Source organism: Ailuropoda melanoleuca, chromosome 11 (genome assembly GCF_002007445.2).
Source record: "Ailuropoda melanoleuca isolate Jingjing chromosome 11, ASM200744v2, whole genome shotgun sequence".
NCBI lineage: Eukaryota > Metazoa > Chordata > Mammalia > Carnivora > Ursidae > Ailuropoda > Ailuropoda melanoleuca.
Genome location: NC_048228.1, coordinates 46340243 through 46363881, shown reverse-complemented (window position 1 = coordinate 46363881; position 23639 = coordinate 46340243). Strand labels below are relative to the sequence as shown.

The following is a 23639-nucleotide window of genomic DNA, read 5'->3' as shown; positions in this document are numbered from 1 at the left end:
AGCTACAGATTGGAGGTTCCCATGAACCCCCTCCTTGGGTTTCGATTAATTTGCTAGAGTAGCTCACAGACTCAGGAAGCCTGTCTGCTTACTAGACTACTAGTTTATTATTAAAGGATATAACTCAGAAACAGCCAAATGGAAGAGACGTGTAGGGCAAGGTGTGGGGCAAGGGTGTGGAGAGTCCGTGGCCTCCCCAGGTGTGTTGCTTTCCCCAAATCTTCATGTATTCACCAACCTGGAAGCACTCTGAACCCCATTCTTTTGGGATTCATATCATAGGCCTGATGGATTAAATCATGAGTGATGGCTTCAATCTCCTGCCCCTCTTTCCGCCCCCATCAGGGGTGAGGCTAAAAGTTCCAACCCTCTAGTCAGTTGGTTGGTTCCCCTGGCAACCAACCCCTTTCCCCATTGGTCCTCTAAATTCACCTTGTTAACATAACAAAAGGCACCTGTATGGATCTCTTAGGAAATACCAGGGGTTTTAGGAGCTCTGTGCCAGACATAGGACAAAGACCAAATGTATATATTTATTATAAAATCACACTATCATAATATTTAACCCAAGACATCCAAATACTATCATTTCAGCGTGCAATCAATGTCAAGTTCTGTTCATGTGATATTTACATTCTTTTCTGTACTAAGTCTTTGAAAGCCAGACTGTATTTTACACTTAACAGCACATTTCAGTTCAGCCTTAAGCGGCCGATCATTTTGGACAGCTCAGTGTTCCTTAGCTAACGTTTATACATAGCTAACATTCATTAGCTAACCTGTGCAGTGTGCTTTACCTGCATTCTGTCAATTAATTCTCACACCCCTGCAGTTGATACTCTTGGGCTCTTTCTACACAGGAGCAAAGGGACTTAGAGAGCTTGGGTTATCTGCCCAAGGACAGCTAGTGGGTGTGGTGGAGCTGGGCCTGGCCCACAGGCTGGGACTTCAAAATAGCGTACTGAGCTCAAATGAAAGCCTTCATGAGAGGCCGCATGGCAGATTCTGAAGCATTTACAAGAGGATATTGAAGATTAGACACAGGGGTGGAGGCTGTTTAACAGCAGGTCACAAGGTGTCTGGAAACATGTTTGAAAGAAAGAAGGAAACTTTTTTTTTTTTTTTTTTTTTTTTTTTTTTAGGAGGAGGAGGAGGAAACATTTTGAAACAAAAATGTTGGGGGAAGGAGCACTATTACTTTACCCATTAGGACACTACCACCCAGATCCCTTGTAGTTCATGTTTTTCCCTGCCAGGATGTCTGTTTGGCAACCACTCGCTTGCCACATACTTAGAACAGAGACTTCCCTTCCCTCCATCTTAAACTTCCATCTGCTACAAGAAGTTTGGGTAAAAATATATGCTATGGTGACTGGTATGAATTAAGCCTCTAGTCTCTGAACAACTCTGATGCCATGGTCTGTAAAATATTATCCTGGTGTCATGGATTATACAAATGCGCACAAATGGCAGTTTCCTCCTTTTCCTTCACATAGTGTTAAAAATGAGTAAAATATGTTCCCATTGCACTTCCCTTGTGCTTGGGGACTCAATGAACTCATTTTAAGTTTCCACGTCTTTATAACAATGTTTTGTTTTTACTGAAATATGTTTTTGATCAAGAACATAATTTCACGATTGCGTGTATGTTTCTGAAACCAATATGTATATGAAACAAGTGCATGGAGGAGGGCTCGGGCTCTGGTGACAGATCCTGGGACTGGGCATTCTTGAGTCTAACCTCAGCCTTACCACTAACTTGGTAGATGATCTTAAGAGAAGGAACCAACCTCTGCCCTTACTAATCAATCTCTTTTTCTGTTTGTTCCGTTGCTCTTTCTCATTTTTGAAGAATTGAAACACAATTGACCAATTTCAATAATTTCATCCAACAACATGGAAGAAATTCAACTCTTAAGTTCTTGGATGTCGTAAACTCTGGGCAAGCTCTACAACGGCATTAATTCTTTAGGATAATTTGAAGGTGTGGCTCATCATTTCACATAAAATTACCTGAATATTGAGCTATATGGTCTTGTTTACCTGTCCTCATCCTGCATCGTAAACTTTGTGAAGCAGGTAGAAGAAGATATAATCCCGTAATACTGTCAGTGCTAGCACTAGTAACAATAATAATTTATATTTAAGAACCACTTGCTGGGCGCCTTGTGAACTGCTTTACACACATCTCATTTAATTCTGATGGCAGGAGAGGTAGGTATGGTCTCCACGTTATGAATGAGAACACTAGCTTGCCCAAAGTGGCTGAGCCAGGGCTCGAATCAAGGTGAGTCTAATCCCACCGAGGCTTGTAACTGGTAGGCTAGCCACTGCCATGGATAAGAAGCTATTGCAATCCTGTGCCAGATTTATAAGATTGGTTCTTGGTAGTCTTATCATGAAAAGCCAGAACTCTCAGCTCTCACACCAGTAAGTTTACTGCCGTGTTACAACTTCAACACATCCGTAGTGTTTCAGTAAAGGAAAAAGCAAATTAGTAAACATGGCTGATCCTTGCTTTAATCTTTCTCTAGCTTTTATTTTATTTTTTTAAAGATTTTTTATTTTTTTATTCGACAGCGATAGAGACAGCCAGTGAGAGAGGGAACACAAGCAGGGGGAGTGGGAGAGGAAGAAGCAGGCTCACGGCGGAGGAGCCTGATGTGGGGCTCGATCCCACAACGCCAAGATCACGCCCTGAGCCGAAGGCAGACGCTTAACCGCTGTGCCACCCAGGCACCCCTTTCTCTAGCTTTTAAAATTACCCCTGTAATCTTTTTTGTTTGTTTGTCTAATTGAGGTGAAATTCACATAACATAAAATTAACTATTTTTAGGTGGACAATTCTGCAGCATTTGGTACATTCACGGTGTTGTACAACCAACAAGTCTACCTAATTCCAAAATATTTCTACCATTCCAGAATAAAGCCTCCTTTTTTTTTTTTTTATAATTAATTTTATTTTATTATATTATGTTAATCACCATACAGTACATCCCCTGATTCTGATGTAAAGTTTGATGCTTCATTAGTTGCGTATAACACCCAGTGCACCATGCAATACGTGCCCTCCTTACTACCCACCACCAGTCCATCCCCTTCCCCCACCCCCTCCCCTCTGAAGTCCCCAGTTTGTTTCCCATAGTCCATAGTCTCTCATGTTTCATTCCCCCTTCTGATTACCCCCCTTTTCTTTATCCCTTTCTTCCCCTACCGATCATCCTAGTTCTTATGTTCCATAGATGAGAGAAATCATATGATAATTGTCTTTCTCTGCTTGACTTATTTCACTTAGCATTATCTCCTCCAGTGCCGTCCATGTTGCAGCAAATGTTGAGAATTCGTTCTTTCTGATAGCTGAGTAATATTCCATTGTATATATGGACCACAGCTTCTTAATCCAGTCATCTGTTGAAGGGCATCTCGGCTCCTTCCATGATTTGGCTATTGTGGACAATGCAGCTATGAACATTGGGGTGCATATGGCCCTTCTCTTTACTACGTCTGTATCTTTGGGGTAAACACCCAGTAGTGCAATGGCTGGGTCATAGGGTAGTTCAATTTTTAACTTTTTAAGGGACCTCCACACTGTTTTCCAGAGTGGCTGTACCAACTTGCATTCCCACCAACAATGTAGGAGGGATCCCCTTTCTCCACATCCTCTCCAACAATTGTTGTTTCTTGCCTTGTCTATCTTTGCCATTCTAACTGGCGTAAGGTGGTATCTCAGTGTGGTTTTGATTTGAATTTCCCTGATGGCTAATGATTTTGAACATTTTTTCATGTGTCTGTTAGCCATTTGTATGTCTTCATTGGAAAAGTGTCTGTTCATATCTTCTGCCCATTTTATGATTTGTTTATTTGTTTCTCGTGTATTGAGTTTGAGAAGTTCTTTGTAGATCTTGGATACCAGTCCTTTATCTGTGGTGTCCTTTGCAAATATATTCTCCCATTCCGTGGGCTGTCTCTTAGTTTTTTTGACTGTTTCCTTGGCTGTGCAGAAGCTCTTTATCCTGATAAAGTCCCATAAGTTCATTTTATCTTTTATTTCTCTTGCCTTTGGCGATGTGTCGTGAAAAAGGTTGCTCTGGCCGATGTCATAGAAGTTGTTGCCTATGTTCTCCTCTAGAATTTTGATGGATTCCTGTCTCACATTGAGGTCTTTCATCCATTTGGAGTTTATTTTTGTGTATGGTGTGAGAGAGTGGTCAAGTTTCATTCTTTTGCATGTAGCTGTCCAATTTTCCCAGCACCATTTATTGAAGAGACTGTCTTTTTTCCACCGGATGTTTTTTCCTGCTTTATCAAAGATTAGTTGCCCAAAGAGCCGAGGGTCCATTTCTGGGTTCTCTATTCTGTTCCATTGGTCGATGTGTCTGTTTTTGTGCCAGTACCATGCTGTCTTTGTGATCACAGCTTTGTAGTACAGCTCGAAATCCGGCATTGTGATGCCCCCAGCTTTGTTTTTCCTTTTCAACAGTTCCTTGGAGATTCGGGGCCTTTTCTGGTTCCATACAAATTTAAGGACTATTTGTTCCAGTTCTTTGAAAAATGTCCTCGGTATTTTGATCGGGATAGCATTGAAAGTGTAGATTGCTCTGGGTAGTATGGACATTTTAACTATGTTAATTCTTCCAATCCATGAGCATGGAATATTTTTCCATCTTTTTATGTCTTCCTCAATATCTTTCAAAAGTGATCTATAGTTTCTAGGATATAGGTCCTTTACGTCTCTGGTTAAGTTAATTCCAAGGTAACGTATGGTTTTTGGTGTTATTGTAAATGGGATGGATTCCCTAATTTCTCTTTCTTCAGTCTCGTTATTCGTGTATAGAAATGCAACTGATTTCTGGGCATTGATTTTGTATCCTGCCACCTTACTGAATTGTTCTATAACTTCTAATAGTTTGGGAGTGGATTCCTTTGGGTTTTCCATATAGAGTATCATGTCATCTGCAAAGAGAGACAGTTTGACTTCTTCTTTGCCGATTTGGATACCTTTGATCCCTTTTTGTCTTCTGATTGCTGTTGCAAGGACTTCTAGTACTATGTTGAATAATAGTGGCGAGAGTGGGCATCCTTGTCGTGTTCCTGATCTTAAGGGAAAGGCTTCCAGCTTTTCCCCATTGAGAATAATGCTTGCAGTAGGCTTTTCATAGATGGCTTTTATGAGATTGAGAAATGTACCCTCTATTCCTACACTCTGAAGGGTTTTAATCAGGAAAGGATGCTGTATTTTGTCAAATGCTTTTTCTGCATCAATTGAGAGGATCATATGGTTCTTGAGTCTTTTCTTGTTGATATGATGTATCACATTGATTGATTTGCGAGTGTTGAACCATGCTTGCATCCCAGGTATGAATCCCACTTGGTCATGATGGATAATCCTTTTAATGTACTGTTGGATTCTATTAGCAAGGATCTTGTTGAGGATTTTGGCATCCATATTCATTAGAGAAATCGGTCTGTAATTCTCCTTTTTGAGGGGGTCTTTGCCTGGTTTGGGGATCAAGGTAATATTAGCCTCATAGAATGAGTTTGGTAGCTTTCCTTCTGTTTCTATTTTTTGAAATAGCTTTAGGAGAATAGGTATTATTTCTTCTTTGAATGTTTGGTAGAATTCCCCAGGAAAACCGTCTGGGCCTGGAGTTTTATTATTTGGAAGGTTGTTTATCACTGACTCAATTTCTTCATAGTTAATTGGCCTATTTAAGAAATCTATTTCTTCCTGTTTCAGTCTTGGTAGTTTATAGGTTTCCAGGAAGGCCTCCATCTCTTCCAGATTGTTTAGTTTTTTGGCATATAGCTGTTGATAAAAGTTTCTAATAATCCTTGCAATTTCAATGGTGCTGGTCGTGACCTCTCCCTTTTCAGTCATAATTTTAATAATCTCAGTCCTTTCTCTTTGTTTTTGGACAAGTTTTGCCAGTGGTCTGTCAATTTTATGGATTCTCTCAAAGAACCAGCTTCTAGTCCTGTTGATCTGCTGTACTGTGCTCCTGGTTTCTAATTCATTGATTTCTGCTCTAATCTTGGTCAACTCCTTCCTTGTCAGTGGGTTAGGCCTGTCCCTCTGTTGCTGTTCCAGTTTCTTGAGGTGAGAATATAGAAACTGCATTTTAGATTTTTCTATTCTTTTGAGTGAGGCTTGGATGGCTATGTATTTCCCCCTTAGGACTGCCTTTGCAGTATCCCATAGGTTTTGGACCGTTGTGTATTCATTCTCGTTGGTCTCCATAAATTGTTTAATTTGTTTTTTGATTTCCTGGTTTATCGAGTCATTCTTGAGCAGGATGGTTCTTAGCCTCCAAGTGTTTGAGTTTCTTCCAGGTTTTTCCTTGTGGTTGAGTTCCAATTTCAGAGCGTTGTGGTCTGAGAATATGCAGGGGATAATTTCAATCTTTTGGTATTGGCTGAGACCTGTTTTGTGTCCCAGAGCATGATCTATTCTTGAGAATGTTCCATGGGCATTTGAATAGAATGAGTATTCTTTGGTTCTGGGGTGTAGTGTTCTATATATATCTATGAGGTCCAACTCGTCGAGTATGGCATTCAAAGCCTTTGATTCTTTGCTTAGTTTTTGCCAGGGTGTTCTGTCTATTTCTGATAGTGGGGTGTTGAGGTCCCCTACTATTACTGTGTTCTTATCTATATGTCTCTTTATTTTGGTTAAGAGTTGGCTTGTGTATCTTGCTGCTCCCCTGTTGGGGGCATATATATTAATAATTGTCATATCCACTTGTTGAATACTTCCTTTAAGAATAATATAGTGCCCTTCTGTATCTCTCTCTATGGCCTCTAGTTTAAAATCCAGTCTATCTGATATGAGAATTGCTACTCCAGCTTTCTTTTGAGGTCCATTTGCGTGGAAGATGGTACTCCATCCCCTTACTCTAAGTCTGAATGCATCTTTGGGTTCAAAATGAGTCTCTTGTAGACAGCAAATGGATGGGTCATGTCTTTTTATCCAATCTGCAACCCTGTGGCGTTTTATGGGAGAGTTTAAGCCATTTAGATTGATAGAGATTATTGACAGATATGATTTTAATGATGCCATTTCTCTTTAAAGTCTTTGTATCGGTTGTGACTTGCTGCTCTGTATCACTCTTGGGGCCTTTTTACCTTTATAGAGCCCCCCTTAATATCTCCTGTAGGGCTGGTTTCGTGGTTACGAAATTGGTTAATGATTGGCGATTTTGGAACGTCTTTATTTCTCCATCAATTCTGAATGACAGCTTTGCTGGATAAAGGATCCTTGGCTGCATGTTTTTCTCTGAAAGAGCTTTAAAAATGCCCCCCCAAGCCTTTCTCTCATTCCAGGTCTCTGTAGACAGGTCTGACGTAATCCTGATACCTTTGCCTTGGTACGTGAGAAATTTCTTTGCCCTGGCCGCTTTCAATACTGTATCCTTGGATCTAATATTTGCGAATTGCACTATGACATGCCGTGGCGTAGGTTTGTCCTGGTTGAGCTTGGATGGGGTCCTCTCTGCCTCTTGGACACGAATGCTTGTTTCCCTTGCTAGATTAGGGAAGTTTTCAGCTACAATTTGTTCAAATATCTCTTCTAGACCTCTGTTTTTCTCCACCCCTTCAGGGATGCCGATGATTCTGACATTGGATCGTTTCATAGAGTCAGTAATCTCCCGTAATCTACATTCGTGGGCGTGGATTTTTTTAAGACCAGCTTCTATTTTCGTTTTTTCTTCTACTAACCCATCCTCCAATTCGCTAACGCGTTCCTCTGCCTCGGTGACCCTGGCCGTCAGAGCCTCTAGTTTTGACTGCATTTGGCTCATAGAATTTTTAATTTCTGTCAGATTCGCTCTCATTTCTGCCCTTAGGGATTCTATATTCTCAGCAACGCTTTCTCTGATGCTTTTTTCAAGTTTACTCATCATCTTGACCATTGTTGCTCTGAATTCCATTTCTGATAATTGGGATACATCCATATGTATTAATTCTGTGGCCGAGGCCAATTCTGTGGCAGAGGCCACAGACTCATTATCTTTTCTTTGCTGGGGGGGACTTCTCCTTCTCGTCATTCTGATGAAGAGAGATTGCAGGGTTGTCCAGAGCCCAAGTGTTGACTGGGACCCAGGCCGTGCGCCCTTGTTTTATAGAGATCTTAGGGATGTGGGCTTCTTCCTTAAAGAGTTTATTTATTTATTTGAGAGAGAGAGAGACAGTCAGCAAGAAAGGGAACCCAAGCAGAGGAGTGGGAGAGGAAGAAGCAGGTTCCCGGTGGAGAAGCCCGATGAAGGACTCCTTACGGAGCGTTGTGATCACACCCTAATCCGAAGACAGGTGCTTGGTGACTGCGCCACTCAGGCGCTCCGGGTTGTGGGCTTCTTGATTTTTCAGCCTGCCTTCTGGGGGAGGGGCCTGCCTGCAGGTACTCAGAAAACCCTGTTTGGGTAGAGTCTCTGTGTCCCTTGCGAGGGGGGATGGGGATGGGCACCCTGTGAGCCGGTATTTCCGGGCTTTTGTTCTCTGGCGGCTTTCCCTGGCGGTTTGCTATGCCTCTTCTGAGAGAGCAGCAGCGGCTGAAATTCAGCCTCTGTCTCAGAACAGAGGGATCGCGGATCGTTCTCCACTGATGTTCTGGCCACTTTAACTCTGTTTCTGTTGGTGCTGCTCAACCCTGCAGCATCCCGGGCTGTGCGCCCCACACCCGGCGTCCCAGCCCTCACTTCCAGGGCCGGCACGTCTCTGTCCTTTGTGTTTCCAACCCCGCCCGCCGCCAGCCGCCCCGCGCGGGCTCCCGGAGCTCCCCGTCTCAGTCTGGTGTCTCACGGGTGCTGACCGCGAGTCCGCCTGCTCCCCCGTGCAGGTGGCCCTCCAGCCGCCAGCCGCCCCGCGGACGCTCCCGGAGCTCCCGGTCTCAGCCTCGATCCAGTGAGCACACCGGAGCTCCGGAGCTCCGTGAGATGCTTGGTGGTGCACGCTCCCGGCTCACGGACTCAGTCTGCCGTTTCCAGAGTGCGGGTCCGCGGTCCGCCCGCTCCCCGGTGCAGGTGGCCCGCCAGCCGCCCTGCGCGCGCGCTCCTGGAGTTCGCGTTCTAAGTCTGTTGTCTCGCGGGTGCCGTCCGCGAGTCCGCCTGCTCCCCCGTGCAGGTGGCCCGCCAACCGCCAGCCTTCCCGCGTGCGCTCCCGGAGCTCCCTTCTCAGCCTGCTGTCTCAAGCGTGCGGGTCCGCGGTCTGTCCACTCCCCCTTGCAGGTGGCTACCGCTTCCCGGCGCCCTGACACGGCGGCTCCCTCCCCCTTCTGTTTAGCTTCCGATATCTGTGCGCGGTTTCACGGCTCCCCGCTTCGTACCTCGATACTCAGCGCTGGAGATGTTCATTTGTAGAGATCCAGATGTATCTTCCTGCGTCTCAGGCTGATTCCGTGGATATTCCTGCCTGGTCTGGTACCTATCCAGCTCAACTCAGGGGACCGGCTGAAAAAGGGGTCCCCTACTCCTCCGCCATCTTAACCTCAGTCCCAGAATAAAGCCTCCTACCCAATGAGAGGTTTCTCCCTATTCTGCTTGCCCCATCCCCTGGAAAACATCACTCTGCATTCTGTCTCTATGGATTTATGTGCTCTGAATATTTCATGTGAATGGATTCATACAATCTGTGGACTTTTGTATCTGCCTTCTTTCATTTAACATCATGTTGTCAAGGTTCCTCCACATGGTAGCATGGATCAGTTCTTCATTACTTCTTATGGCTAAATAATATGCCACCACATGGATAGAGCACTATTGTTTAGCCATTCATTCGCTGATGGGCTTTTATGCTGTCTGCACCTTTGGCTATTGTGAATAGTGTAATTACAAATCTGCATATGCATGTACTTGGTTGCATATCTGTTTTCCATTCTTTGGGCTACAGAGGAGGAGAATTGTGGGGTCACATAATATTTCTCTGTTTAACTTTTGGGGGACCTGCCAAACATTTCCACAACAGCTGAAGCATTTTACACTCCAGCCAGCAGTGTGAACGTGTTCCAGTTTCTCCACCTCCTTGCTAACACTTCGTTTGTTTTTTATTACTACAGCCAGGCTAGTGTATGTCAGATGGTACCACAGTGTGGTTTTCTGGATTTACATTTCCCTGATGGTTATTAATGTTGAGCATCTCTTCATGTGCATGTTGGCCCTTTATATATCTTCTGTAAGGAAGTTTCTATTTGGTGCTTTTGCCCATTTTTAAATTGATTTCTTTGACCTTCTGATGTTAAGAGTTAGTTGTATGTTTTGGATACCGCATTTTATCAGGCATACGATTTGAAAATATTTTCTTTATCCTGTAAGTTGTACAGACTTTCTTGATTATGCCCTTTGATACACAAAAGTTTTTTTTGTTTTTTTTTTAATGATTTTTTATTATATTATGTTAGTCACCATACAGTTCATCCCCGGTTTCTGATGTGAAGTTCGATGATTCATTAGTTGCATATAACACCCAGGATGCACAAAAGTTTTTTAATTACGATGAAGTCCAGCTTATCCATCTTCTCAATTTATTTATTTATTTCTTTTGCTGCTCATATTTTGGGGCATCATTATTTAAGAATCCGTCACCAAATCTAAAGCCATGAAGATTTTACATGTATGTTTTCTTCTAAGAATTCAAAGGCTCTAGCTCCTATATTAGGGCCATTAATTCATTTTAAGTTACTTTTTGTATGTGGTGTCAAGTAGGAGTCCTCTTTATTCCTGTTAATTCTTTTTTTTTTTTTTCTTCCTAGGAACCCTTGGAAGCAAGGGACTGCACATTTTTAACCTGACTTCTCTCACCAAGTCTGAAAACATTTTATCTGCCACACTGTATTTCTATGTTGGCGAGCTAATAAACACCAGCCTGAGTTGTCCAGTGTCCCGAGGATGCCCACATCATGGTCAGAGAAAACACATACAGATTGATCTCTCTGCATGGATCCTTAAATCTGACAGAAACCAAAGTCAACTCCTGGGTCATCTTTCAGTAGACGTAGCCAAATCTCACCGAGACTTTGGATCCTGGCTGTCAAAAGACATCACTCAACTGCTGAAGAAGGCCAAGGAAAATGAGGAGTTCCTCATAGGATTTAACATTACCTCCAAAGGACACCAGCTGCCAAAGAAAACGTTACCCTTCCCCGAGCCTTATATCTTGGTGTACGCCAATGATGCTGCCATTTCTGAGCCGGAGAGCGTGGTATCGAGCTTACAAGGACACCGTAATTTCCCCACCGGAGCTGTGCCGAAACTGGATAGCCATATCAGGGCCGCTCTCTCTATCGAACGGAGGAAGAAGCGCTCTGCCGGGGTCCTGCTGCCTCTGCAGAACAATGAGCTTCCTGGGGCAGAATATCAGTATAGGGAGGAGGGGGTCTGGGAGGAGAGAAAGCCTTACAAGACCCTTCAGACTCAGGCCCCTGAGAAGACTAAAAACAAGAAGAAACAGAGAAAGGGTCCTCACCAGAAGAGCCAGACGCTCCAGTTTGATGAACAGACCCTGAAGAAGGCCAGAAGAAAGCAGTGGATTGAGCCTCGGAATTGTGCCAGGCGGTATCTTAAAGTGGACTTTGCAGACATTGGCTGGAGTGAATGGATTATCTCCCCCAAGTCTTTTGATGCCTATTACTGCTCCGGAGCATGCCAGTTCCCCATGCCAAAGGTAGCCCTTGCTCTCTGTCCTACCCTTCCTACCCTTCTGTAGAGTAGAGCGACACACTGAGTGTGTGTTTTCATTTACAAAATCCATCTGGACACTGATTTATTGCATTCTAACATGTACTAGGCAATCATGTTTATGCTTGGTTTTTCTTTAATCGTCGGTAACATAATATGAAGTCAGTGTTGGTATGAGAAGGAGATGAGGAGAAATGTGTGTGTGAAATACGGTTTTTGTGTTGCTTCTGAACACAGTGCATATTTAGCGACGTGGTCTGCTCTGCGATGTGTGAATGCGCACCCATGCACAGTCAGCAAGCCCCAAATGACAGAAGGCTGATCTTGGAGGGGATAGTCAGAGAACGACCAGATGTCAGGGGGAAAGGGAGGTGGAAGGACTAACGGGCTTCATGCCCGTGCAGAATATTTTTTGATGAATAGTCTCTCATGAGATGAACTGGCCCCACCAGGGTCAGGATCAGGGTTGGGCCAGGTAAACTCACCCCATGAAATCCACCAGATGCTCACTTCATTTGCTTCCCTAATAAACTTCAAAAAAGGAAGGCAAAATAGGATACGTTGGCTCTGTAAGTTTCTTCCAACACTTAATCCAACCAGAGTTTACCTGTGTCTCTTCCAAAATCAACAGTCTGTACTTGATCATATCGGTACCCAGTGTCCTCAGGAATATGCTCTCGGAGGCTTCCCCAATCCCACCTCTGCCTTGCACAGCAAGTCCAAGTGACTCTTCTCTTTGAATTTCAAGTTAGTCAAATAGAGTGGTGCCCTCTAGCCTTCAGTGAAGCTTATCACTGAAATTCTATTCTTAGCTTATAACAGTTTGAATTTCGGACATAACAATGAAATGGGGCTATAGGAATAGAATTTGGAGAAAGAATAGAGTTAGGGTTTTTTGTTTTTGTTTTTTTTCCTCAAAACTTGAAGCGAATCAACTTTTGCTGCTATATAATAATGGGGAAAAATCTTTTGCCTCCAAGAATGAGCAGCCTCTGCTTATAGCTCTTGAAGTTTTCGTGTTCTTGTCCCACTAGTCCCATGATCATTGGGGATGTTAAATGGAACACATACATAAGGTCGGACTGAGCAAGGCCAGGTCAGCGTTGGGGCAAGGAACGTGATTGAAATCCTGTTTTCTTATTAGAATATCTCAGAAGGACATGCTTTCTACATCTTCTAAGACTTGTCTTTCCCGAGGATTTTTGCCAATTCCGTGTTTTGTAAATCTAAAAACTAAGTAAAGATTTTGTACATTTACTATGATATAAACAGCCTTATCTTGTCTAAATATTCATAAAGAGTATATCACTGATCAAACAAAACTTGTTCCAACTAGGGTAGCATTTAAAAACACACCACAAAGATCCAGAATGTAACAGTGATGAATTTTTAAAGCGTGGGTTGCTTTGTGGCATTGAGAGGCGAAATGAATTCAAAATCTGTCTCCTAAACTCAGGATGACGGAGTTTTCCAAATAATCTCTCACACTCATAAACTGTAACTTCTTCCATGTAGCCTGGGGAAGAAGTTTTCCTTCCCGACTCCAGATTTTAGGACCCAGGGAGCCCTGACCATGTGGAGCCATTCAGGGAGTTTTCAACTCCTCCCTGGGGAGCCCTGCTCTGGTCTCTACTCCACCACAGTTACCCCAACTCCCCCCCTCCATCCCCTGTGGGTTATGCCTGCCTTGACTGTTCAAAATCCTGCTGTTGCTTCAGTAGATCTTCATGACGGTTCTCCATGATCCAAAGCACAATTATTTCAAAGCATATGAGGGATAAATTAAGAATTAGCAGAGGTAGGTTTAAGGAGAGAAGTGTGTTAGTCCGCAGAATGGTTAAATGTGCATGCTCATAGCTAGGCCTCTTAACCTTAATGTGGCTACAGATTGCCTGGGGATGTGTAGGTCCTGATCCAGTGGCTCTGGGCAGAGAGCCTAGGTTCTGCACATCTCGTACAGCTCCTAGGTGCTGCTGGTGCTGCGGGTCCACAAAGCCCACTTTGAGTAGCCACTGGAGAGTTAAATCCTTTTGGCTAAAATCTTGGTTCTGCCTCTTACCAGCTATGGTTCTGGGGAGAAGTTACTCATACTCTACACAGCTGACCCTTGAATAACGTGGGCATTAGGGACACTGATGTCCTGCACGATCCGAAATCCAAAGATAAGTTTTGATCCAGAATTTTACTACTAATAGCCTACTGTTGATTGATAACCTTATCGATAACACAAACGGTAGATTAACATGTATTTTCTATGCTGTATGTACTCTATACTGTACTCTTAACAATCAAGTAAGCTAGAAAAAAGAAAATGTTGAGAAAATCTTAAGGAAGAGAAAAAACATTTACAGTACTGTATTTATCAAAAAAATTCACATATAAGTGGACCTGTGCAGTTCAAACCCATGTTGTATAAGGGTCAACTGTATGTTAGTTTTCTCATCTTTGAAATGGGTACAATAGTACATAATAAAAACAATAGTATCTACATAATAACAACAGAGTGGAAGTGAAAGTGAAATACCTTGCACATAGTAGGTACTCAATAAATATTTGCTATTAATATTATTACTAATGGTCATTGCTGAGACTTAGGAGAACAGAAAATTAAATGCAGGGGGCTGAAGAAAGACCAAATAGGGAAAGCAATCAAGAGAATAAAAGATGTTAAGACAAGAAAAAGTTTCTTAAATGTTTCTAGTCCCTTTTCAAACATCACAAAACCTAAAATAGGATTCTCCCTGCAGGTTCAACAGCCTGTAAGCTCTTCCAGTAACAGTTCTTTGGAGAGTAATAGAATCAGGACAGCACTGGTTGCAACAACTGAACTCATCATAATATTTGTCAAAACTTGGAATGGCATCAGAACTCCAGGGAGACATAACAGGGATAAGTGTGGAGCTTTCTCTCTAAGCTCGAGGTTTCCCTTTGCCAAGTGGAGAGTGGAAGTTTGGCTGTTACATGGAGTTCTCCGTCTCTCATCACCTTGTAAGGATCTGCTTCACTTTAGAGACTTTCTAGTGGTTCCCTTCCAGGCTCTGTGGCTTTCAGGTGGTACAGTAACCAAATGGATGGGAAACGGGAACCAAGACAAAGCTGTTACATGTGGGTAATTAATAAGCATCACAGCTTCCAACATGGTAACCAGAGCAAAGTATTTAAAGAAACATAGAGTCCACGCAACAGAGGCAAATAAGGCCTCTGACCTGATCAGTATGAACACACGTAGAGTCACGGAGGCGCCAAAGAACTTTCAGACTTCAGATACACATTTTGCCCTGGAGAGAAGTTCTCCCAGGCCACACTCCTCTGCCGGCCCCCCTTCCTTTTGGCCTCCCGAGCAAAAGCCTGCTCTACATGATGGGGCTATTCGTCTACAAAAGTCGACAACCTGTTCTGTAATTCAGAACAGCTGTGTTCTGCCTTTCCCAAATTCCAGACTTTGCCCTTTCACTGATTCCAATTAGATAGTTTCTGGACTATCACACCCATGTGGGCTGGACTGGAAGAGTGTGGAGCAAAACCCCATGGCCCAGGTCAGGAATGAAGGCTCTTAGCTGATGACACACTCTCCCTTGCTAATGCCTTCGTAATCAAATTCAACTCGAGGACATCATGCATAGCTTGGCAGGTGCGGGCCGGACCACTGCAGATTTCATTCACAGACACGGCCGCGTGGATTTTTCTGATTTCTAGCCCCTACAGCCAATCTGTTCTCCCAGGGAGAGACCCCTGGCACTCTGCCACGAGATGGAAAATACCCAGAGAGCTCAAGCCAAGTCGTATGCCTTTGCTTCCCCCTCACCACCTTCGCGGAGATGGAAAACAGAAATTGCAAATGAAATGAAACTCATGGAGCCATTGTTGCTGACCGAGATGTGGGAAAACCAATAAGGATTAGAGGAATGGAGTTATTTTTGCATGGAATGGTGCGAACGCTAAGAATAGCAAAGACACAGAAGTAGGCAGCAAAGGATCTAAACACTTGGAACCAAATAGCCTATATAAAGAAGAAATTCACATTTAATAAGGTCAAAATGATACACCCTCAATTAATTTCCTGGGTTTCCAATTCCAACCTCTGGTCATGAAAAATTACCAAAAATCCTAAACCTTGATGTACTAAGTTACCCGAGCAGAAATTCCCTAAGCTGATGTCAGAGTCATGTTTTACTCTCATTAAAAACAGAGACTAGGGAGAGGCATGCCTGGGTGGCTCACTTAAGCATCTGCCTTCAGCTCAGGTCAGGATCCCAGTGTACCGGGATCAACTCCCCTGTTGGGCTCCTTGCTCAGCAGGAAGCCTCTTCTCCCCCTCCCTCTGCCTGTCACTTCCCCTGCTTGTGTTTGCACTCTCTCTCTCTCTCTCTAAAAAATAAATAAATAAAATAATCTTAAAAAAAAAAACAAAAACAAAAACAGAGACCGAGGAGGGAAATAACACAGATTGACAAATTTCTTAAGCTATGTAAAGAGAGTCATGAGAAGGGTGATCTGATCTCAAAAACAAACAAAAATTATAGACTGGCCACCTGCTTCAAATGAGCAATTACTGCATGGATCTTTTGTGCATGACATAATGATTCCCAGTAACGGCAGCTTGATCAGAGGATTCTGTAGTGAGAAAAAATGGGGGAAACTCCCTAGCAAATTGAAGGTTCCTGATAAGACACACCAACCCAGAATCAAGGGCCCGTGCCTGAATTCCAGCGAGCCCACCAGAGACCACTCATAGTTTCTGAATCTATCATTTGTGAGTTAGAGCTTAAAAAAAAAAAAAAAAAGGACAGGAATTTTCCTAGGAAACACCCATGAATATTTTCCATATCTACTCCGGGTCATTTGCACAGAAACTTTTTATTTTTGTTGATGGGAATTACTTCCACAGAAATAGGTAAAAGGGAGAGTATGCTATTTTGTGGAAGTATTTCATCCATTTAGCAAGGATTAATCCAGGACCCAGAGCATGCCCTGTTCCAGGCCCCGGAATAGCAATGCACAGCAGTATCGATCACTCGAGGCCTTATCTACTCACATAGATCCACGTCATATGAAGTTTAAATATTACAGGAGTCATTAAAACATTAAGAATAACAGAATAATGTCAGAAAATCTATGGTTTACAAAAATCCTTTGGGGCATTATTACAAGCCATTTGGATCACTGACTCTTAAGATAAATCAATAGAGAAAAGTGGACGGCTGGGAGAATTTTCTTTGGAAATTGCCAATACCGATGAAATAACGAACAGTGGCCATGAATCTCTGTTGTACAATCCTGATTAGAGTTTGTGTCCGTTATGCAGATTTTATTGTAGCTGCAAGGTGCATGATATGCAAAATAGAACACAGACTTTCTTTCCTTAAAGGGAGAATACCTTGCTTTGCAAGGCTAATTGATTGAACGCTAACAATCCTTGCCAACACATACTTCAAGTTTCTAAGAAGAAAGAGGAAAAAACCATTTGCCTATCATTAAGACCATACTCTAAACAATTTATGCCTATTCACAATAAAGTTAAAGTCAATGTATGGATAATTTCTTTCATTAAAGTTGAAAGATGGGATGAGACAAATTGGATTTGCCCTTTCTCTGCCAAAAATAATCCTTTTTCTTTTTTTTTTTTAAATAGTATGCCAGCTTTCTAAATTATTTGCTTCTCCCTTGGTTTCTATGGACCTTAACCTTTTAACTTGTTCCAGTTGCCCATACTGGGAGTTTTTAGGAGTATGAAATTAAAATACCGACTCAGAGATACCTCTGAGCCATGAGAAACATGGCTCGAAGTCTTGAAATTAAAAACCTAGAGTTTTGGCCTAAATCCCACTTCTGAATTGACATGTGATCTCTGGCAAGTTACCAGATTTCTGTTTCTAAATACATTTCAATCAAAACTGGTTTCACCTGCCTTAAAGAGATGCTGGGGAAAGCTGATGCTGCAAAGGGTGGCATCTCTCCTGAAGAAGGCTGTAGCACTCTGGCGATACCTGAACATTCTGGGGCTTGGAAAAGGGCCTGTCCTTCCATGCTGAGCAGAGCTCTGTGGCACTCTAAATAAAATCACGTGTGTCACGTGGGTGTTAGTGGTTCCATTTGGCATTTTCTCAGGAACGGATTTTACCCAGGTTTCTTTGGTCAAACTTCGGATACCCATGGAATAACCGTAGGCCCCCTATTCCCAGAGGATATGGCCCCCCTCTTAGAACACTTTTAACCCGACCGCCTTGAAGTCTGAACCCATGGAGCAACAGTGACCCCCAGTGGCCAATGGGGTGGTCTTCGTAACCTCCGTTTGTGCTTCTAAGAGGTGAATAATTACACCGCGGAGTAATTACCATCCAATCCATCCTGGTGCCATCTACCAAATAAATCAGTGTTCCTTGATATGCTTGGTTTTATTTTAACAGCAAAGTGTAAACATCACTATAGCAGTGGCAATAATATATCTGTGTTAACTAGGGTGTTTGTTAGGGTTCATTACGATTAGCATAGAATCTAGAACAAATGGTTTTTGTTGCAATCCTGTTATTGAAAACATCTGAGGATGTATTAATCCTCTATTTGGGAACTAAGTTGTTTTTAATTAAGTGATTCTGGTTTTAGATAACTGGATTCAAATCCTTACTCTATCTCTTCCTAGTTATTTGACTTTAGACATGTCATTTGAGCGTTTTGAGCCTATTTCTTTACGTGTAAAATATAAAAAAGGGTAGTCGTGTTGTAAGAATTAGAGATACTAGGTCTAACGCAGCTGGTACATAGCAGGTACTGAATAGAGGGTAACCGCTATGGCGGTGCTGGGATAGGAGGCTATGCCCAAATGGGTAACAATGCCCGAGCGCCATTACATTGTTGAAACGAATTGATTAGTTCTATGTATTTTGGTGATGAACAGTGAAGAGTGGAAGAGCAGCTCCACCTAACTTCCATGTTCTTCTCCCATTTCTTTTCTAGTCTTTGAAGCCATCAAATCACGCTACCATCCAGAGTATAGTGCGAGCCGTGGGGGTCGTTCCCGGAATTCCTGAGCCTTGCTGTGTGCCGGAAAAGATGTCCTCACTCAGTATCTTATTCTTTGATGAAAATAAGAACGTGGTACTGAAGGTGTATCCTAACATGACAGTAGAGTCTTGTGCTTGCAGATAACCTGCAGAGAACTCACATGAATGCTTAATTCAATCATTAGTTTATTTAATGGACTTGCCCCCCTTTTTTTGCACTGCCAATGCATTTCATCCCAAAAGATTTTTTTAGAGTTGAAGAGAATGAGCAAGTAGACTGACGATTTCCACCAAGGAGAACTGGATTGCATTTGTTTCTGAATGTAACTCAACACAAGATTTTAGTAAATGTGGACATTTATTTCTTTTTTTAAAAAAATCACAGAAGAAAAATGATCACGCAAACTGTTTTTAGACCTATTAGAGGACACACTGATTTATTTTTGTAATGGGCTTTGAAAATAGGTTCGGAAAACACCAATAGTTTATCACTTATCTCTACTCACAGAGAATAGAAACATTTCGTATTCTGAAGTAGACTTATTGCCATAGATTCCTGAACAACTCAGCAAGTGCTAAATAACCCAATCAATGTTTATGTTCATCTGAGAAATGTTTAAGACTTGTTTACCTGTGTTTTTCCTCCACGTGTAGTTGTGTGAATAGATGAGCTGAGAGCGTTTGTGCCGAGTGGTGGTGTGTGTACCTGTGTCCATTGCCGGATGCCTGGGCCCCTCTGTAGGAAGGTTTGTTTAGCGTGGTTTTATAATTCAGTCTGCACAGAATTCTTCGTTTGTTTCATTTCATGTCCTGGCAAGCACCATTCAATTATGAGAACTTTACCAAAAAGGGGAGAGTGATCCAAGAGCATATGCAGAGAGTTACCACTTGGCCCAGCCATTCGGTTTGAAATACAGTTGTTTTCATTTCGTTCCCTCCTAGAAAAGGGAACCAGCAACCCAATTTTCAAAAACCCAGATGGAATTGCCCTTCTGTCCTTCTTTGTCACAAGTACCTTCATTTATTCTTTTAAGTTGAATTCAAAAATTCAACTAAATTTTTTTAAAATTTGATTAAAATTTTAGTTCTCTTGACATGCCTTGACTTCCTGTGAAGTAATCCGTGGATACCGGGGCTCAAAACCTGATGGAATATCGGAGATTCCTTTAAATGATCAAATTAATCACAATCACATGTCGAATATCATTCTTCGGCCAGATGCAGGTCCAGGCACCTTTTCACGTGAATCAAGGCTCAGCCACGGACTCTATGCTTCAGCGAAGCTCACTAAAAATCATTCACCAAAAAAAAAGGAAGTCAAACATAGACACTTCGTTTTTTCCTATTTCCATTTGTCATAAATACCCTCCTATAATTTGCCCTTGAAAACTTGTTCAAAATCTCTCTTGCTATGTTGATGTGTGACAAAAACGTTCTCAGACCACGGCTTGGTGACGCTGTCATACCCGTGGTGAATGGCCGTCTTCGTTGAATCTCACCCGGTTAGAGGCGACTAAGCCACTGCACAGGCCGCGAACTATCAGAAGACATGGGGTTTTATTCTCTCTACCTAGAGCTACCTATCTTGGTTCATCATTTAATAAATATGTATTGAGCATTTATTTTGCAAAAGGCACTGTGTTAACCGTGTCTTTAGCACCCTCACTGGTAAAATGAAGAGGTTGACTAGTTGAGCCAGAAGGCCCTTCTGACATGGAAAGCTTTGGGCTTATAACACTGGCTATTTCATACACATCTTCCTTGAATGGATGATACCGATAGATCTAAAAACTCTGCAAGTGTCCCTGTCCCTAAACCAAAGGCAAGAGCACCCTCGTCTTCAGTTTCTGGGAGTGAGTATGGAATTCTCGGTGGTTTCAGTCATATTTCTAGAACTTATTAGAAATGCATTTAAAGAACATTACCACGAAGAGAAGCTCTTTGATGCTTTTGGAATACACAGAGGTTGGCGCGAGTGTGTTTTAGCTCCGTGAATGAGACACACTAGTTCTGAACAATCAGTGAAGCTCTGGGGCCTGAGTTACTGTGGTTTCTCAGAGTTCATTTTTTTTATTCTGGCAGCACTATGCTAAATATTTGAAATGAGATATGTGATGGAATTACCTTTACTAAACTTAATCAAAAATTTGAAAGCAAAATTATATAATAGAAGTGAGCCGATATGTGGCCACCCTATCCTGGGCATACCATCTTTCAATAAAGAAAACTTTTTCGTTGGTAGAAATGATGAAATTCTATATTTAGTTTTATCTCCTAGCAGTTCCCAGCATTACTTTTCAGCCTTCATTCCAGATGTCTGTTACCTTTCTTATTTTAATTGATGACTACTTACTACAGATTAAACCCACAATGGCCAGAAAAGCCTCTAAATAATAAAAAAACTATGAGTACAAACTAAGTAAAATTTTATTTTAAGTAGCAGTTTATATAACAAAATTACAACACAATTAAAGAGCTTGGTAGTCTTTCAGCAATCAAAATATTTTTTGACCAGTAGTCATTTCTGGGTGGCCTTGTAACCATCATTTCACTGCCACATTGAAGAAATGTTATGCTATAAACAGGAAAAGTTTTATTCCCCCCAAAATAAAGGAAGATTTCTTTTCAATCAAGGGGGTTGAAAAAATGAAATATTTTAACTAAAAAAAGTTTACTTGAAATAGTTGGAAAATTGAGTGACAATTTCACAACTTCTTAGGTCCTAGTGTATGCATAATTTTTACATAGACTTTTTATAAATTTCCTGTTATAAAGATGGCAATGGTGTAAGATGAGAAATTATGTTTAAAAATGACATTTCCTAAATCATGCATCTCTGTGTCTCCCTCTTCTCTCTCTCCTGTTCTCCCCTTGTCTTTCCCAACCGCCACTCCACCCCCATTCCTAGATGTGACTCGCACGCACGCACGCGCGCCCACACACACACACACACACACACAGAGTCACTGAAAAAGTGATTTTTTTCTCAATAAATGTTCTCTTAAATTCAAATTCAGGGGCTGCTGATGTCAATATAGCATTTTCAAAGTATCTTATTGTAAACGGTGTAGATAATATACAATTTAAAGGATTTGGGATTGTGGAATTTAAACTGGAAGATTGGATTCCCCAGATCTCAGGACTATAATACTCCAGATACTTTTTTACCCTCACCTAGCTATATATTGACTGAGGATCATTTATTCATTGAGATAAGATTTTTTACCTTAATATTTCTGGAACAACTCATGTCACCTGTTTGATATTTTTATAGACAATCATATGTGTATAATACTATTATCAGTCTGCCATAAATTTTTTTTCTATAATTACATTATTCAGTTTAGTCTTTCTGCTTTCACTTTTCTCTGTGCTAACAAGTAACTAATATCCGGTTATTGACTTCTTGTTGAATCAAGTTTGGGTTAAAGAATAGCTACGCACACTTGATGTGTAAGATTGGGTACGTAATTAAATAAGAAAGCTTGGGTAAATCTGACTTCTCTGTATAGCTTTTTTCCCCTTGAGAATCCTATTTTAATGTAGCTTATAGGTGATTAAATGACCCCCCTTTTCTAAAAACCAAGCCTTCCCTCAGCTTTTCACACATTTTTTTCTGTAAATGTTTTAGTCCAGAATTTAATGCTTGTACAGTTAACGGCAATTTAAAATATATATTATATATATATATATATATATATATGGAAAACTTTAAAGATGCTTTTAATTTATTTAATGACTGTTGCTTTTCTATAATGGTAATTTTCATCCTAAGATGGTGAGAAAAAATTCTTTTTACTATAGTTATGACCTGCAAAATGAAATTTGGTTCTTTCGTCAAATCCACCAACGGGGCCCGTTGCAGTGAAACTGTGCAGGACACCTCACTACTGATGGATAAGCTTTGCCGACTTTGTATCATTTTCTTCCAGTAATGGAGAGCTTTTCATTATACAGTATGAAAATAAAAATGGCTTAATTGAACACTTCCCCATTTTTTTCTACTATTATTGGGAAAGACTGCATTTTCTAAAGTTTTTTCAACTGTGCTACATTTCAAAAGAGGTTATAAAGGTTGGGCACGGATTTGAACATTTTCAAATGGTGTCATGATCAATAAAGCATGATTAAGTCATGGAACAACACTGAAATACACCTGGAAGGGGAATACTTCTCTTCCAAACTGGAGAAACTCAACTCGAATTCTTTTGTGTTTGTTTGGTTTTGCATTTCTTGTTTAACCACAAAGTCCCCACTTCTTAATTGGAGATATTTTTTTTCTGCGAGCCTGACTCCCTATTTTGACAAGAACATTATTTCATCAATTATGGTTACCATATTCTAGGTACATTTTAGAGGATAAGCGTTTAAATGTAATTAATCATCAAGGTATATTGCTCTATTTTTTGTTTAAGCTCTAGTGTTCCCTTTAAGAAAAAGAATGACCTGAGTTTAAGAAGTAAAACATACTTTCATATTATTTTTCACTCATTTAATCTATATCAGATTTATTGGGACCGTCAAGTTTAATTAAAATCTATAGCATTTTGGAATTATAAAGCACTTTAGAGATCATCTTGAGCAAGTCTCTCCACCTCTCTGGGCCTCATTTAACTCACCTATAAAATGAGGCAATAAATTTCTTGCCTCATAGGGTTGTTACAAGGTTTAAGAAGACCATACATGCAAATTACTTTGCCAAGTGCTTGAAACAGAATAAAGACTTCGTTACTATCAATTATTTATTATTATTATTATTAATTATTATTATTATCTAATTCAGTTTTCCCACTTTCCAAATAAGGACATGTAGACATGCTATAGTTTAAACCTATTTGGATGTCTACTGATTATGCTGTCCTCTAAAAACTGGCTCCCAACAACAGAGATGGTTTCCTTGTCACATGACAAACATGGGCATCGGACAAAAGCTGGACCAATGTTGGTAGAGCTGGGAGGAGATGAAGCAGCA

The 23639-nt window shown here is 41.4% G+C and overlaps 1 protein-coding gene across 1 annotated transcript in view; it reads left to right on the top strand.

The window, feature by feature from the left end:
- BMP3 (bone morphogenetic protein 3) overlaps window positions 1-22651 on the top strand; it is a 35118-nt gene extending 12467 nt beyond the window's left edge. Inside the window, exons 2-3 of the mRNA XM_019794596.2 lie at window positions 10742-11652; window positions 18621-22651. Of these exons, the coding sequence (XP_019650155.1) occupies window positions 10742-11652; window positions 18621-18812 (1103 nt within the window). The 3' untranslated portion in view covers window positions 18813-22651. The remainder of the gene's footprint in view (window positions 1-10741; window positions 11653-18620) is intronic.
- The last annotated feature ends 988 nt before the right edge of the window (window positions 22652-23639 follow it).